Source organism: Malania oleifera, chromosome 1 (genome assembly GCF_029873635.1).
Source record: "Malania oleifera isolate guangnan ecotype guangnan chromosome 1, ASM2987363v1, whole genome shotgun sequence".
Lineage (NCBI taxonomy): Eukaryota > Viridiplantae > Streptophyta > Magnoliopsida > Santalales > Ximeniaceae > Malania > Malania oleifera.
Window position 1 is genome coordinate 137,604,994 of NC_080417.1, and position 15,387 is coordinate 137,620,380.

The 15,387-nt window shown below is 36.3% G+C and overlaps 1 protein-coding gene across 1 annotated transcript; it reads right to left on the reverse strand.

The window, feature by feature from the left end:
• Window positions 1–12,700: 12,700 nt before the first annotated feature.
• On the reverse strand, window positions 12,701–14,844 carry LOC131155129 (uncharacterized). The gene is made up of 2 exons (XM_058108062.1): window positions 14,323–14,844; window positions 12,701–13,946 (listed from the first exon to the last, which is right to left on the reverse strand). The coding sequence occupies exon 2, from the start codon at window positions 13,831–13,833 to the stop codon at window positions 12,952–12,954; it is 882 nt and encodes a 293-aa protein (XP_057964045.1). The 5' UTR covers window positions 13,834–13,946; window positions 14,323–14,844; the 3' UTR covers window positions 12,701–12,951.
• Window positions 14,845–15,387: the final 543 nt, after the last annotated feature.

Here is a 15,387-nt window from a genome sequence, read left to right on the forward strand (position 1 = left end):
GAAAATATAGTATTATGTTTGGGTCATGAATTTCTATTCTTAGATTTATTGTGTTATGCTTAAATTTCACATAAATTTAAATCCACACTTAAATTTCAAGTTCCCTAATACTAGGTAAATTAAAGAAACATTATTTTATCTAATTAATAAAAAATGAGAAAAATAAAATATAAAGTAAATCAATAAATAAAAAATTATTTACACGTAATTAAATTTTAATTTTTCTTATTTTTTAAATATTTTAATTGACCAAGTTTTCATTCTTAATGGCTTTTGATATAAATAAAAAATATAATTTTAAATTAATAACTTTTTTTCTTATTTTCTTTTCCTTAAAATAAAATTCTTAATATACCAAGACTCATGGAGTTTTGGTTATTTTCATTCATGGAGATTTGATAACCTACAAATGAAAAAGTATTATAATACTTGTAAGGTAGATTTTGTCATGTAAGAATTGTAACCAACTATTCATAAAATATTATATTAATTCTTTTTTTTTTTATCGGTAAATGTAAATTTTGATGATAAAAAAGGAATATGTACAGAAAACTCCGAACATACACCAAGAAGGGAGGCCAAAGCTCCCAATCAAAACAAATAGCATCAGAACTAGGAAAACCTAGAAGCAAATACAATTAAACCTGGGCATACCCAAGGCACTAAGCTTAAAACAAGCATCATCAAAATTAGGAAAAACTTAGAGACAAGTACAATCAAAACTGGGCATACCCAGAAAACCAAGGGAACGCGAGAAGAGTAGACCTTAAGGAGGCCTACACCCCTTATTCCTGACAGGATGAACAACCGTCCAACCATTCTCCATAGTCACAAGGGGAGCTTTTCCATTATCCTTAATCTTCTTAGCAGCATCAACACCTTGATTTTCTGAATTAGGAAGGGAGCATTACCTTTATCCATTTTCTTTCCACTTTCATTCACCCCCTGCATGGAAGGGGAGGGGATAGCCTTTTTTATTTCTTTGGACCCTGCCTTGATATAGCCATCACCAGAACTATTACTCTTTCCACCATTAGCCACCAAAATCAATTGATTGTCAATGGATTTACAAGAGTCCAAGCAAACATTCAATGGCCCCTCTTTGGAGGTAGGATCTTTCTTCTTCGTAGCTTTCTTCTATTCCTGATCTTTCTTATTCTTGCAATTCACCTCTGCATGGCCAAGTATATTACAGAACTTGAAGAATTTAGGTTTGACTAAAAGACCGACCATCAGCCAATCGGACTTTCATACAACTCTTCAGTTCTTTAGCAACATCAATCTCAACCAACGCCCTAGCGAAGGATTTACTTTCCCTATTGGTAGTCAATTTATCTGCATGCATTGGACGTCCCAAAACAAAACAAATCTTCCCAAAAGCATTCAATGTCCAGAATTCAAGAGGAAGATTTTCCACCTAAACCCAAATAGGCAAAATGCTCAAATCCTCATTGTTGAATTGAAATATGTTTGACAACCTTTTAAGGAACAAAGGCCGACCAAATGCAAGATAAGGACCACTTAATAGCACCTGTATCATGTCCTCCTCTTTGAAAAATCTGAAAATAATTTAGCCACCCTTATGATAAAAAATCTCAGCCTTAACGTGCTAGGATTCCACAATCGCATTAAGATCACCTTTTCTTGGAAATTTTCCTGCAAAGTAGCCCGCCAAGCAAAACTTCCACTTCTCTTCAGGATCAACCAAGTCTTTATCTTCAATAAGAGCTTCATCACCTCCCAAATTAAAGACCAAGAGAGCACCACAATTTTCTTGGTGTCTATTCTTAGTAAACAATTGAGCCCACTGTACCTTCTTATCCCCTTTCGTGAAAAATTCTTTCTCTCCATCTTTAGAATTGTTGTTTTTGTCCCGCATTGGTAGAATAGTTCCACATTATTTTAAAAAGTTGTTTTGAATTTTTTGTATTATTTATCCCACATTGGAGAGAAGTGTTTTTTGGACTTGAGGTTGAAGCTATATAAAGAGTTCAACTCTTCATTTGTAAAACACAGTTCAAAGTTGTACTTTGTCAAGAAATAGTGGATTGATCGTCGGCGCCCGAGGACATAGGTAATTCTATACCGAACCTCGTTGATTTATTGTCTTGTTCTTTTTACTGTTTTATTATTAGTTTCCGCATTGCTTTAGTTTCCTATATATTCAATAGCAATAGTTGTAATATTGATGTTTGGTACAAGTGGGGTGCCCAGCACAACAGTTGGTATCAGAGCTAGGTTGAATAGTGTCAATACGGAGGTGTTCCTCTGTTAGGATCCTTGATTCCACGTTTGATGCTTAAGAAAGACCTTGTCTAAGCGAGTGCTCAGAGACCATTGTAGCTCAGTCGCTCCTTGGAGGTCGGCCTAATCAAAGTGGAATTTCATAGGAAAAAACAGAGTAGACACAGTTGGTACGTACTATTCATCTTAGGCCTTTTGCTTTGTTGGTTGCTATTGAATATATAGAAGATGGCAGAAACTAGTACAGCAGTAGAAGAAACTCTGTCCACACGAACTCCAACCCCTTCGGCTTCAACATCATCATCGAAAAAGATAGCTAATGCTCAATTTGAGGTGGAGAAATTTGTTGGTACCAATAATTTTGGTATATGACAATGTGAGGTGATATACATCTTGTATCATCAAGAACTAGATATTGCTTTGGATGATAAACCAGTAGATATAGGTGATATAGATTGGGAAAAGATCAATCGTCAGGCATGTGGTACGATTCGTCTGTGTCTCACTAAAAATCAGAAATATTGTTTTATGAGGGAGACATCTGCAAAGAAATTGTGGAAGACATTGTAAGATACATTTATGACCAAAAGTTTGAAAAATCGGCTCTATTTGAAAAAGAAATTGTTTCGCTTCCAATATCAACCAGGTATTTTGATTAATGACCACATAAATGTTTTCAATAAAATTTTGGCCGATTTGTTAAATTTGGATTAAAAGATGAAAGATGAGGATAAAGTCATATTGTTACTGAATTCTCTCCTTGATGAGTATGAACATTTGACCACCACTTTATTGTATGGGAAAGATAAAGTTACTTATGATGCTGTTTGTACTGCATTGATTAGTACTGAATGCAGAGAGAAGGATCAAAGGGTCCATAAGGAAACAGCAAAAGCACTAACAATAAGAGGACGTTCTCAGAATGGTATGTCTAGAAGGAAGAGTATATCTCATGGGAGGAGTAAATCTCGTGGGAGACCTGCTAAAGATGAATGCGCCTTTTTTCGTGAGAAAGGGCATTGGAAGAAAGATTGCCTTAAATTACAGCAAAAGAACAAGGGCAAAACACATTCTAATGTCAATATAGCCAATGATGATGGAAGTGAGTCATATTTTTCTCTTGTTGGAACATCTTCGTCACATTATTTTGGTGAGTAGATTTTGGATTCTAGTTATTCCTATCACATGTGTCCTAATAGGGAATGGTTTTCTAATTTTGAAGAATTAGATGGTGGGGTTGTTGTAGTGACCCTCCATAAAAACGTAACATAATAAATAAATGGTCAACCCGAACCCGTGGGTAACGGGGACACCTGTCAATTGCAGCGGAAAAACCTAGCAGCAGTAAACATAAAAATCCATACATCCATCCATCAAACATAATAATACCAGAGTTTTTATAACATTATGATACTGTACTACTATACATCATCATATACATCAAAATATTTCTAGGGTCAAACACAAAATAATTCTAACCCTAGTACAAAATCTTACCCTCCTCACGGGGTAATCTCACTAATCTCAACGGTGGCCTTGACCCGCCGGTCTCTCAGGGACTCCTGAAAAATTTAATAATGTTGTGGGTGAGACACTTTTCAGTAAGAGAAAATAAACTAAATACAGCTGTGTGACAACATGAATATTTAGTGCAATTATACATATACTGTACATTTCATAAGTCAGAGAACATTCGTCATATCATTTGAAATAATCATATATTTTCATATATGCTAGTAACTCGTAACGTACATAAACATTTGCTATAACTGTAATACTGAAAATCAACCCAGGATGAATAGCTAACTAATGTCATGTATTACCCCCCATGACGGGTTGTGCAGCCCGAAGGCGGGACTCGACAATGGCTGGCCGACCACTACCGAATCAACTATGTCTGTAAGTACGATGGGCTCGCCGCACCCTGGTCCAGACTGCTAGGTGGACGTCTACGCTCTACTAAAAGTCTCATCGACTATCCATCTCTCATCCCCTCGTGGGACGGTAGCACTCATAAGGCCTCATGCCAAAATCAACCCATAGCTACGGTACCGAGCTCTTGGTCTGAACTAAACTAACATCCTGATTGCAATAACATATAATACATGAACATACGTAACATCAACACGGCCCTCGTGCCGAAAACATAGATACGGCCTCACGCCGAAATCATACGTATGACCTCGTGCCAAAATCATAGCAAATATATATATATATATATATATATATATATGGCCTCGCGCAAATAACATAAATACGGCCTCGTGCCGATAACATAATAAATACGGCCTCGCACCGATAACATCAATAAATACGGCCTCGCGCCGATAACATCAATACGGCCTCGTGCCGAATCATTTCAGGTATTTATATTCAAAAAACTAACTCTTTTATCATATATTCGTCAAACTTAATATAGCATAACCCATCTTTCCAAAATACCTGAATTTGTGTTTTACACGTAAAAGCATACATATCATATCTCATTTCACGTAAAATAATATTCATACCACACATGCTCTGTTAAAAGTCATATTTCATATTCTAAAATCGTGCTTTTCTATCGTCTCATACATACATATACGTTTCATCATAATAGCAGTATTTCCTAAATATACATTTCATCTATGATATACAGGTATATCATATACTTTTCTGAAAATAAATTTACTCATAATCAACAATAATTTTGCATGAAAAATAACTGCTTTAGTTTACTCCCTTACCTGACTACTGCGAAAGCCCCCCAAAATTCTAGCCTGACCCCCATAGGATTTCCTACTCAATATCCTAAAATTCAAAATCCCCAGTACTAAACATCAGTATTTTCATGCGTACATCAATTCTTATAACTATCACAAAGTCTAATTTGACTTAAAAAGTCTTACCTCAACTCAGGGATGATTTTCAACTCCGTTTTCCCGACGATCCGCTCCGGCAAACTTGTAGGGAACTTCGCCAGGAGGGTCGTGGTAGCCTCAGATCTTCGATCCGGCGTAAAACCAGCCCAAAATCGAAGAGAGCGAGTGAGAGAGCCGAAAGGGAGAGAGAGGAGAGAGAGAGGCTTCTTAAAAATGAGATATTTCCTCGGATTTTCATACTTATAAAACAGTGAGATTCGTCGATGAGCCCGACCTTCGTCGACGAGTCCTTCACAAATTTCGTCAACGAGACCCTATATTCGTCGAAAAAATTCAGGCTGCCTCAGAACCCCTCTCGGTATTTTCTCGTCAACGAGGCCCTGTGTTCGTCGACGAAATCGTTTAAGACTTAGTCGACGAATCCTTGTGTTCGTCGATGAAGCTTGGCAGCTTCCTTCTTTATTTTATTTAAATTTCATTTAAAAATTTGGGTTGTTAAAGTTGTTTTCATGGAAAATGATAATACTTGTAAAACAACTAGAATATAATCAATACAGTTGAAATGTCAAGATGAAACTATTAAAACCTTGACTGATGTTAGGTATGTTCCAAGCCTAAAGAAGAATCTGATTTCATTGGGTGCCTTAGAATCTAAAAGGTTCACTATTACTTTGAAAGATAGAATCTTAAAGATTAAATCAGGTGCGCTGGTGGTGATGAAAGGAATGAGGAAAAATAACTTGTATTATTTACAAGGTAGTACAGTTATTGGTTCAACAGTTGTTGTTTTTTATAAAGATGCAGGTTTAGATACAACTAAGTTATAGCATATGCAATTAGCACATGCAGGAGAAAAATCTTTGCAACAACTAACTAAGCGAGGTTTGTTAAAGGGTGCAAAGGTGTGCAAACTTGAATTTTGTGAGCATTGCACTCTAGGAAAACAGACTATAGTGAAATTTGGCACTGCAATTCACCAGACTGAAGGTATTTTAGACTACATCCATACAGATGTATGGGGGCCCACAAAAACGGCTTCGTTGGGTGGTATGCATTATTTTGTCTCTTTTGTTGATGATTTTTCTAGAAGAGTTTGGGTGTATTCTATGAAGCATAAAATGAAGTGTGTGATATTTTCTTTAAGTGGAAAAAATTAGTTGAAACTCAAACTGGCAAAAAGATTAAACGACTCAGAGCAGATAATGGTGGTGAATACACGAGTGACCCGTTTATGAAGGTATGTCAGGATGAAGGTATTGCTCGACACTTCACAGTTCGAGATACACCGCAGCAGAATGGGGTGATAGAGCACATGAATCAGACTTTGCTAGAGAAAATTCAATGTATATAGTCTTATGTTGGGTTAAACAAAAGGTTTTAGGCTAAGGCTGTTAGATATGCGTGTCATCTCATCAATCGTCTCCCATCATCTGCAATAGGGGGAAAAACGCCCCATGAGGTATGGTCTGGAAAGCCTGCTAGTGATTATGATTCTTTACATGTATTTGGTACTCTGGCTTATTATCATGCTAAAGAATCTAAGTTGGATCCAAGAGTTAAGAAAGCAATATTCTTGGGGATGAGTGCAGGAGTCAAAGGATACCGTCTTTGTTGTCTAGAGATGAAAAAAATGATTTCAAGTAGGAATGTGACTTTTGATGAACTTGCAATGATGAAGAAAATAATACGCAAGGAGTCACGAGTTAAAGAGAAGACCAGTGGTACTCAACAATAGGTGGAGGTTGAAACAATTTTAGGAAACCCAGTGAGAAATGAAACTACACAAGGTAACTCTCCAATTACGATGGGGAATAGTTTACAAGAAGAGGAGATTTCAATTCGAGAATTTTCACAGCAACGAGAATCAATTGTTTCTTAGAGGCCAAGACGAGAAATTTGAAAAACCTGCTTGGTATACTGATATGGTGGTCTATGGACTTTCAGTTGTGGATACTTTCAAAGAAGCAATGAGGAACTCTGAATCAGACAAGTGGAAAAGAGCAATGGATGAAGAAATGAAGTCTCTTCATCAAAATCAAACTTGGGAGCTAGCCTAGCTACCCAAGGGTAAGAAAGTAATTGGTTGCAAATGGGTTTATGTAAAGAAAAAAGGATTTCCAGATGCAATAATGTTCACTTCAAAGCTAGATTGGTAGCTAAGGGCTGCACATAGAAGGAAGGCATTGATTATAATGAGGTATTTTCTCCAGTTGTTAAACATTCTTCCATTCGAATTTTGTTGGCTTTGGTAGCATAATTTGATCTTGAACTAATTCAGCTCGATGTAAAAATTGCATTTTTACATGGTGATTTGGAAAAGGAAATCTATATGACTCAGCTAGATGGATTTCAAGTTGTTGGAAAATAAAATTGGGTATGTAAACTGGGTAAATCGTTGTATGGTTTAAAACAATCTCCAAGATAGTGGTACAAATGATTTCATCAGTTTATGATGCTTCAGAAGTACATCAAAAAAAAAATATGATCATTGTGTTTATTTTCACAGACTACAAAATGGATCTTTTATATATTTACTCTCGTATGTTGATGATATGTTGATAGTTTCAAAGAATAGGGAAGAAATCAATTAGTTGAAAAGTCAGTTAAATCAAAAGTTTGAAATGAAATATCTTGGTGAAGCAAAGAAGATACTTGGTATGGAGATTCGCAAAGACAGAATAAGAGAAAGAGTTAGTTTGTCTCAGAAACAATATTTGAAGAAGGTAGTACAGAGTTTTGGAATGTCTAAGCAGTCAAAACCAGTAAGCACTCCTCTTGCTCCTCATTTCAAACTTAGTGCAACTTTTTCTCCTAAATCAAATAAGGAACGTAGTATATGTCACAGGTTCCTTATGCAAGTGTTGTTGGTAGTCTGATGTATGCATTGGTTTGTACTAGACCTGATATTTTATAAGCTATTAGTATGGTGAGCAGGTATATGCATGATCCGGGTAAAAAACATTAGCAAACTGTGAAATGGATTTTGAGGTATATTATGAATACGATTGATGTTAGTATAGTATTTTAGAAAAATAATACTATTGATCAACGTGTTGTTGGATATGTGGATTCTGATTTTGTAGGTGATTTGGATAAACGTCGATCAATTACTGGATATGTTTTTACATTTGCTAATGGTCCAATGAGTTGAAGGTCTACCTTACAGTCTACCATTGCCTTGTCTACAACAGAAGCAGAGTACATGGAAGCTTCAAAGGATGTTAAGGAAGCTATTTGGTTGCAGGGTTTACTTGAAAATTTGGAAGTTGTTCAAAAGCACATTGTTGTGTTCTGTGATAGCTAGAGTGCTATTCATTTGGCAAAGAACCAAGTCTATCATGCACGAACGAAGCACATCGATGTTCGATTTCATTTTATGCAGGCTATTATTGATGGAAACAAGATACTTCTTCAGAAGATTGCTACAACTAAAAATCCCGCATATATGTTGACAAAGATTATGACAACAATCAAGTTCAAACATTGTTTGGACTTGATCAATATCCTGCAAGTCTGAATATTTTTTGAAAGCGCCAATGATGTGGAACTTCAGAAAATATTGGTGATTGAAAAATTTGTTGAACTTATCGTCAAGGTGGAGATTTGTTGTTTTTTGTCCTACATTGGTAGAATAGTTCTACATTAGTATAAAAAATTGTTTTGAATTTTTTGTATTACTTGTTCCATATTGGAGAGAAGTGTTTTTTGGACTTGAGGTTAAAACTATATAAAGAGTTCAACTCTTTATTTATAAAACACACTTCAAAGTTGTACTTTGTCAAGAAGTAGTGGATTGATCGTGGGCGCCCGAGGACCTAGGTAATTCTATACTGAATCTCGTTAATTTCTTATCTTGTTCTTTTTACTGTTTTATTATTAGTTTCTGCATTGTTTTAGTTTCTTATATATTCAATAGCAATAGTTGTAGTATATATTGGTGTTTGGCACAAGTGGGGTGCCTGGCACAACAAGAATTTCTAGAGCAATCGCTAACAATCGGGTGAGCACCAGAAGTACGTGGTTAAGCACCTCTAGTGCAATTACCAATCTCAGTACCAGCTCCAGAAAATTTACCATTCTCACAGTCTCCATCTTCAGCCTCTCCATCTAATTTACCACCATGAAATCTTAGAATTGTCATTTTTGCTAGTCTATTGAACTCAGCCATAATCTCAAAAAAATCTTTTTCTACCCATTCATTTCGGTTTCCACCTTTAATTTCAATGAAAGTTAGAGCATCTTCAATCTCCTCCAGTTCAAGGTCCAATTCGGGATCTGTTCCAATTTCATCCAAGGAGGAAACCTTCTCCCTCAGCGAAGAGATCTATACCAAATTATACCTTCTAGAGGGTTCAAGTATTAATGTAATATCTTAAAATTGGTTAGGACCAAATTGTACCCGAAGGAATCAATTTTCCATTTCAAATCTTTCCCGTACTATCATAAAACAAATAATAATTCAAAATTTTATATTGTTCATCAATCAAATATGAAAAAAATAAAATTCTAATGGTAACATTTTGGAAATAAATATTCTTTCTATTTCATATTATGAATTAACAAGAAAAATGTTATCATTTATTTTATATCAATACTATTTTTGTTTCTTTTACAACCTATCAAATTTCTATATTTTATTGCCATTTTGCTCTCATGTTGGAACCCAACGCTTCACAATCACAATCTAAGACGGCGACTTGCAACAAACCCAACCGTCCATCTATCAGCTCAATCTACTCATGGCCACCCGTTCCCCACAGTTCATTAATTGGCCTTGTACCAACAAAGTGATTTATTTTTTAAAACAAGATGAAATATAGTGAAGAAATTGAAGATAAAGATGTTATATATATATATTGTTATTTTATTGAACATTGTATAAAAAAAAAAAAAAAAAAAATTTTTCATGATTTGAAATAATTATTTTTTATTTATTCTTTATTACGAACTCAAAAATATTTCATATTATTATTTAATTTATAGTAATAACATAAATTTTTTATATGACGATTGTAACTAATCTATTGCAATGTATATATTCATAAAAATAGGTATTCCGCAAATCACTTGTAAGTTAAATTCTTTCATTTCTTTTGAGTGTAACAATTTCATGCAATTAAAATCTTCACAAGTTTAGTTAGGGTTGCAAAAGTTACTAAAACTTTTCAATCAGTTAATAGTATTAAGAATTGGGTATTCTTAAATTTGGCTAAAATTTATTGTTAGCCATGTACTATTGTCGCCACAAAATATAATCTTATCCCGACAAGATTTCTTTTCCCTTTTTTTGTGTGTTCATTTATTTATTTATTTATTTTGTTAAAAAATCAATCTATCATGATAAAGTCATTTGAGTGTTGTCATGCATTATGGTAAAGGTGGAGCAAATCATATGTGAGCTTCTCTCGTCATTATAGAAGGTTTTTCGGTCTATTTTTTAGAGCATAAATCTCACCTCTCAAATTTAGATATATTTAGATTTGATAAATTTTAGTATAATTTTGTGTCACATTTTATCTAAAAAAAATATCTTGAATCTAAGTTATTGAACATGTTTTTTTCCCCTTTTTAACATTAATTTCGGCGTTCACCTCGGCCAATAAGACAGAGTTTCACTTCCATTCACAAATCCCCATCTCCCCGATAATGGAATCATTGTTAGACCCAAATCCCAAATAACAACATAGCTATCATATTGGCTATATATTGTTATTCAAAACAATATATTTGGTTTGTGGAATAGAATGAGAAATGAAAGAAATGAAATAAAAATTTGTTTTAAGAGTGATCAAACCTAATGATAAATTTCATTTCATTTATCTGAATTTCATTCTATCTTAGTGTATCAAATACATGTAGTAATATCAATGTTTTCTATGGTCAAGCTTAAGCCCTTCCGTGGGATTTTTCCTTGGAAGGAAAATGGTGAAAATTAAGATTGGGGAGCTGTTTCAAATGTTGTTTGCAAGTTGAAGACAATGGGATGTATAGTGATGAAGAGAAGAGGCAGAACAAATTGAAAGAAATTTCTTCAATCCAACGCACCGACCTTTGTGGTTAATAGAAGAACATGAGGGCGAAGACTTGGGACTTGCTTGGTAGGCGCAAACCTAATTTGGGTCGCAGTTAAATTTCTCCTTAGGCCATTGTTTTCCATGTGCTTATGATTGCCTCTTAGCACTCTCCTACTGCCTACTGCGCTGAATACTTTGCCTATTGTGCCCAGCTCCGGGTTAATTATTTTCCTTTGCTACAACGGGGTCTGGTAGCTTATATATATATATATATATATATATATATATATATATATATATGTAAATGTATCGTTACCATATTAAGTAAACAGTGATGTAGACATTTTTATAAGTTCATAATTTAAAATAAATAAAAAATAAATATTGTGGAATTTCATGTGAGAATATTTATAGGCAAAAGATAGTGACGAAAATTTGATAAAAAGATACTAATCTTTCTTAAGTTTTAAAAATTTTAAGGATGTTTCACCAGTTTCAAAAATTTTATGTACCTCTCCTGAGATTTACCAAAAGGACATAAGTCTATTCTTATATTTTACAAAAAAAAAAATAATTTTTTTGAGGGAAGGTGTGCGTCTTTTTGACAAATTTCATAAAAGATTTGAACTTTTTTGAAATCTTATGAGAGGTCTCTATTTTTTTAAATAGTAATAAAAATATAAGTTTTTTCATTTTGCAACATTGATATATAAAAACTGAAAATAATAAGAGTTTTCCGCACTATTTGCGTGTGAACATTTTTTATTTTTTTATCTTTAATCTTCCATATAACTACAAAACTCCCACCTGATTTTATTTTCTAAATATTTTATATATGAAAATTAGAAAACACATTTTCTATTGTTTTGTATAGTTCTGTTTTCTAATATAATTTTTGAAAAATCTGAAAATAAGTCGTAACTTTGTAATTATTTAAAGAAACAAAATTGAAAAATAAAAATTATTATCTATAACTAAAACAAAATATATTATTTTACCTTTTTAATGAAAAATTTAAAAAATTAAAAATCCAAAAAAAATTAATAATTTTATAAAAAAATTAAATTTTTTTTTTTTCAAAAACAGCTGAACGAATCCAAATTTTTTTCATCACTTAGATAATTATGAGGAGAAGAGGAAAGGCATTGACAGCATGAAGACAAGTAATGAATGGGGGGGATAATGAGAATGATTGGTCTTGCAACTGTTTCAAGCACCTCTTCATGGCTAGGGAATCAAATTGTCCCAATGATTTGGAGCACCAATCATCACAGAGGAACAGGATGAAACCCGTTGTACAATTCCAAATGATCAAACATAAAATATCGAAACTGAATTTCAAATCAACCCCTTCAAAGCACTTTAGCATAAGTTAATAAAATGAACTTTTAATGATGGAAGCGCTGAGAATAGTTAAGAGGTAAGTCGAATTAAGGTTTCAGTTTTCGAAATAAACAAGATGTATTATCGTATTGTGTTATTAAGATTTTACCGGAGGGCAAATTTAAGAATTTTGGAGGGATTCAAACACAAAATGAAAGGGGGGAGGGGAGGAACAATTCACAAGCTGACGATGCCTCGTTATCAACTCCATTAATTATATATTGATCTTTCCGATAATGCATCTGGTTCGGCTTCGTCTCCCCAGACCTAGACCTCGTACATATTCAACATTAACTTGAATCCCACAAAAGCCCAAAAAAAAAAAAAAAAAAGAGTTTCTATTGTTTTTTTATGTATAATCCTTCATTCCTTTTCTTCTTGGTCCGTTGGATCGTTGGGAGTTGGTACGTCGAAGTGTAATATAGTAAACATACTGAAATCTTTTAAAGTTAACAAATATTGCCACATCTCCAGTCCAGCCTCACCTCGCCTGGGCCCACCACTTGCTGACGTGGCTTCCGGAACGACACGATGTGGCTGGCCGCCATGAACGCCGTCACCCTCTCCGACACCCTGATTTCCTCCATCCTCAGCTCCTGCAGCCTCTGCACGTACTCCGGCACGTGCACCAGGTCCCACACCACCCCCACCCCTCCCGGCTTCAGCACCCTCACCACCTCCATCAACACCCTCATCCTCTCCGCCGCCGCCGCAGCCGTCTTCTGGCCCATCTCCTTCCCCACCCTGTGCACGAACGCCCCCGACACCACCACCTCGAAGTAGTTGTCGCCGAAAGGAAGCCTCCGCGCGTCTCCCTCCCGGCACGTCACGTACTCCTGCACCCCCTCCATCGCCGCCGTCTGCAGCGTCGCCACCGTCGTCTTCTTCCGGTCCAGCCCCACCACCCGCCCGCAGCTCCCCTCCTTTTTCAGCTGCATCGCCACCGCGTTCAGGAGGATGCCGCGGCCGCATCCCACGTCAAGGGCGTGCTTCACCGTCGACCAGTCGCTGACCGCGCCAATTATGCGCTGTGCCATGTCCCAGTGGAGTGAGACGGAGGAGTAGAAAAAGTTTCCGGCGGCGAAGAAGAGGCAGACGGCGGAGAGCGCCATAACGGAGCCCGTGAAGCCGGCGGCAAAGCGGGACGAGCCGACGGGAAGGGCCGGGAACAGAGACTCGAGGGAGGAGCAGATTGGCTCGAAGTAGAGGAGGAAGAAGACGGAGAGGAAGGAGAAGCAAACGGCGTGGATTAGAAGGAAGATTAGGGTTTGCCATTCGCTTATGCCGTAGATGGCGTAGATCTGAGCCCAGTCTCTTCCGGTTTTCCCCATTGCAGCTGGCGTCCGGAGTTAATCTGATCTTCGTAAGGGTTTCACTGTTTCAGAGCTTGAAGATTTAAACTGAGATTGATATAATTCCCCCGTTTATCGGTTTCAGAATATACCTGGAGAGTTAAACTCGAATCATTTACGGCATCAAATAGAGCTAAAAATACGAAATCACTCAATTTATAGCCGAATTTCAGGAAAAATCATCAAATCCCCAAAAGAATATATACTCATAGGCTGCTAGACTAAAAACTCTGTTTGGATTGTGAGAATTCCCAGTAAAAAGAAATGGAAAAAAAATTTGAAATTAATGTTAGACCATTGACCACACCGCTTCTTTCCGTTTCATACGCCTTTTCAGCAACACTAAACGGAGCAGAGAAAATCCAATTCAGAATCACTTTATATGCGCAAAATGAAAGTGGTTTCTCAAGATTTGAAGCAAAAGATGAAAAAGAATTAATTAACCAGCGCCCAAAATCTTTCACTTACTGTTACAGTGAAGCAGCTTCAAAATGAGCTCAGAACACCAGATCCGCGAAATGTAGACAGACGTTTTGGGTGGATTCCCACGGAAACGGAAGATCAGAGAGAGACAGAGAGCAGAGCGGGGGCAGGGGAGTCAGAGAGTCCTGCAAGCAAGAGCATTGCAAATGGCGCGGGGAGCCATGTGCGTACGCTGTAGCCACTTCAAATCTCGAAACCCGAAAAGTGTGGGCAAGTCGCAGAAACAAACAGAGAATCACACATCATCTGCAAGTGTCAGCGCGTTGAAGATAACGACGACGGCAGCGGCGACGACGACGGAGACGACGACTACGGCGGCGGCGATGACGATCACCTGCTTAGCTGTGCGAGACGCGGTTTCGGTCGTCTTTTTGCGCTCCGACTCGAAGGAAAATGGATTACTTAGTACTGTGTCTTGGATTTTGAGCTCGAAAACGGAATTCGAGCTATCCAATCAGTAGCAGATATCAGGCGAAAATGATTGGATTGAAGAACCGAGAGAGAGAGAGAGAGAGAGAGAGAGAGAGAGAGAGGTGTAGAAGGGTTTGAGATGTATATATGGTATTGGTATATGTATAGTGTACGGGAGGTAAAAAAGGAAATCGATGTTGAGGGTGGTGAAGTGGCAAGCGGTGAATGGTTCAAAGAGTTGACTTTTCGGAGCTGAAGGTGGTGACGTGGCAGTAAAGAGGTCGCTGATGGGTTGATCTGTGGGAGTTGGACGGATGGCACCATGTGCCTGGTCAATTTGTGGGCGTCGCTGGTCCACTACTGACTCATTCGGGTCTCACCCAACCCACCTAGTCTGGTTCTTTTCGTTCTTTTTCTTTTTAATTTTTTACAAATTTTAAAATATGTATTTTTTAAAAAATTATTTCCATTGAAACTTAATGCGTCATTTAAGCATGAGATTTTCGATTCAATGAATTATTTTTAAAGTTCTTTATTTTAAATAATTATTTTATTTTTATTTTTACTGTATACACTTATTGATTTTTTAATGTGTACAAAATTAATTTGGCATAAATATTTTAAGAATTCAAATGCAAA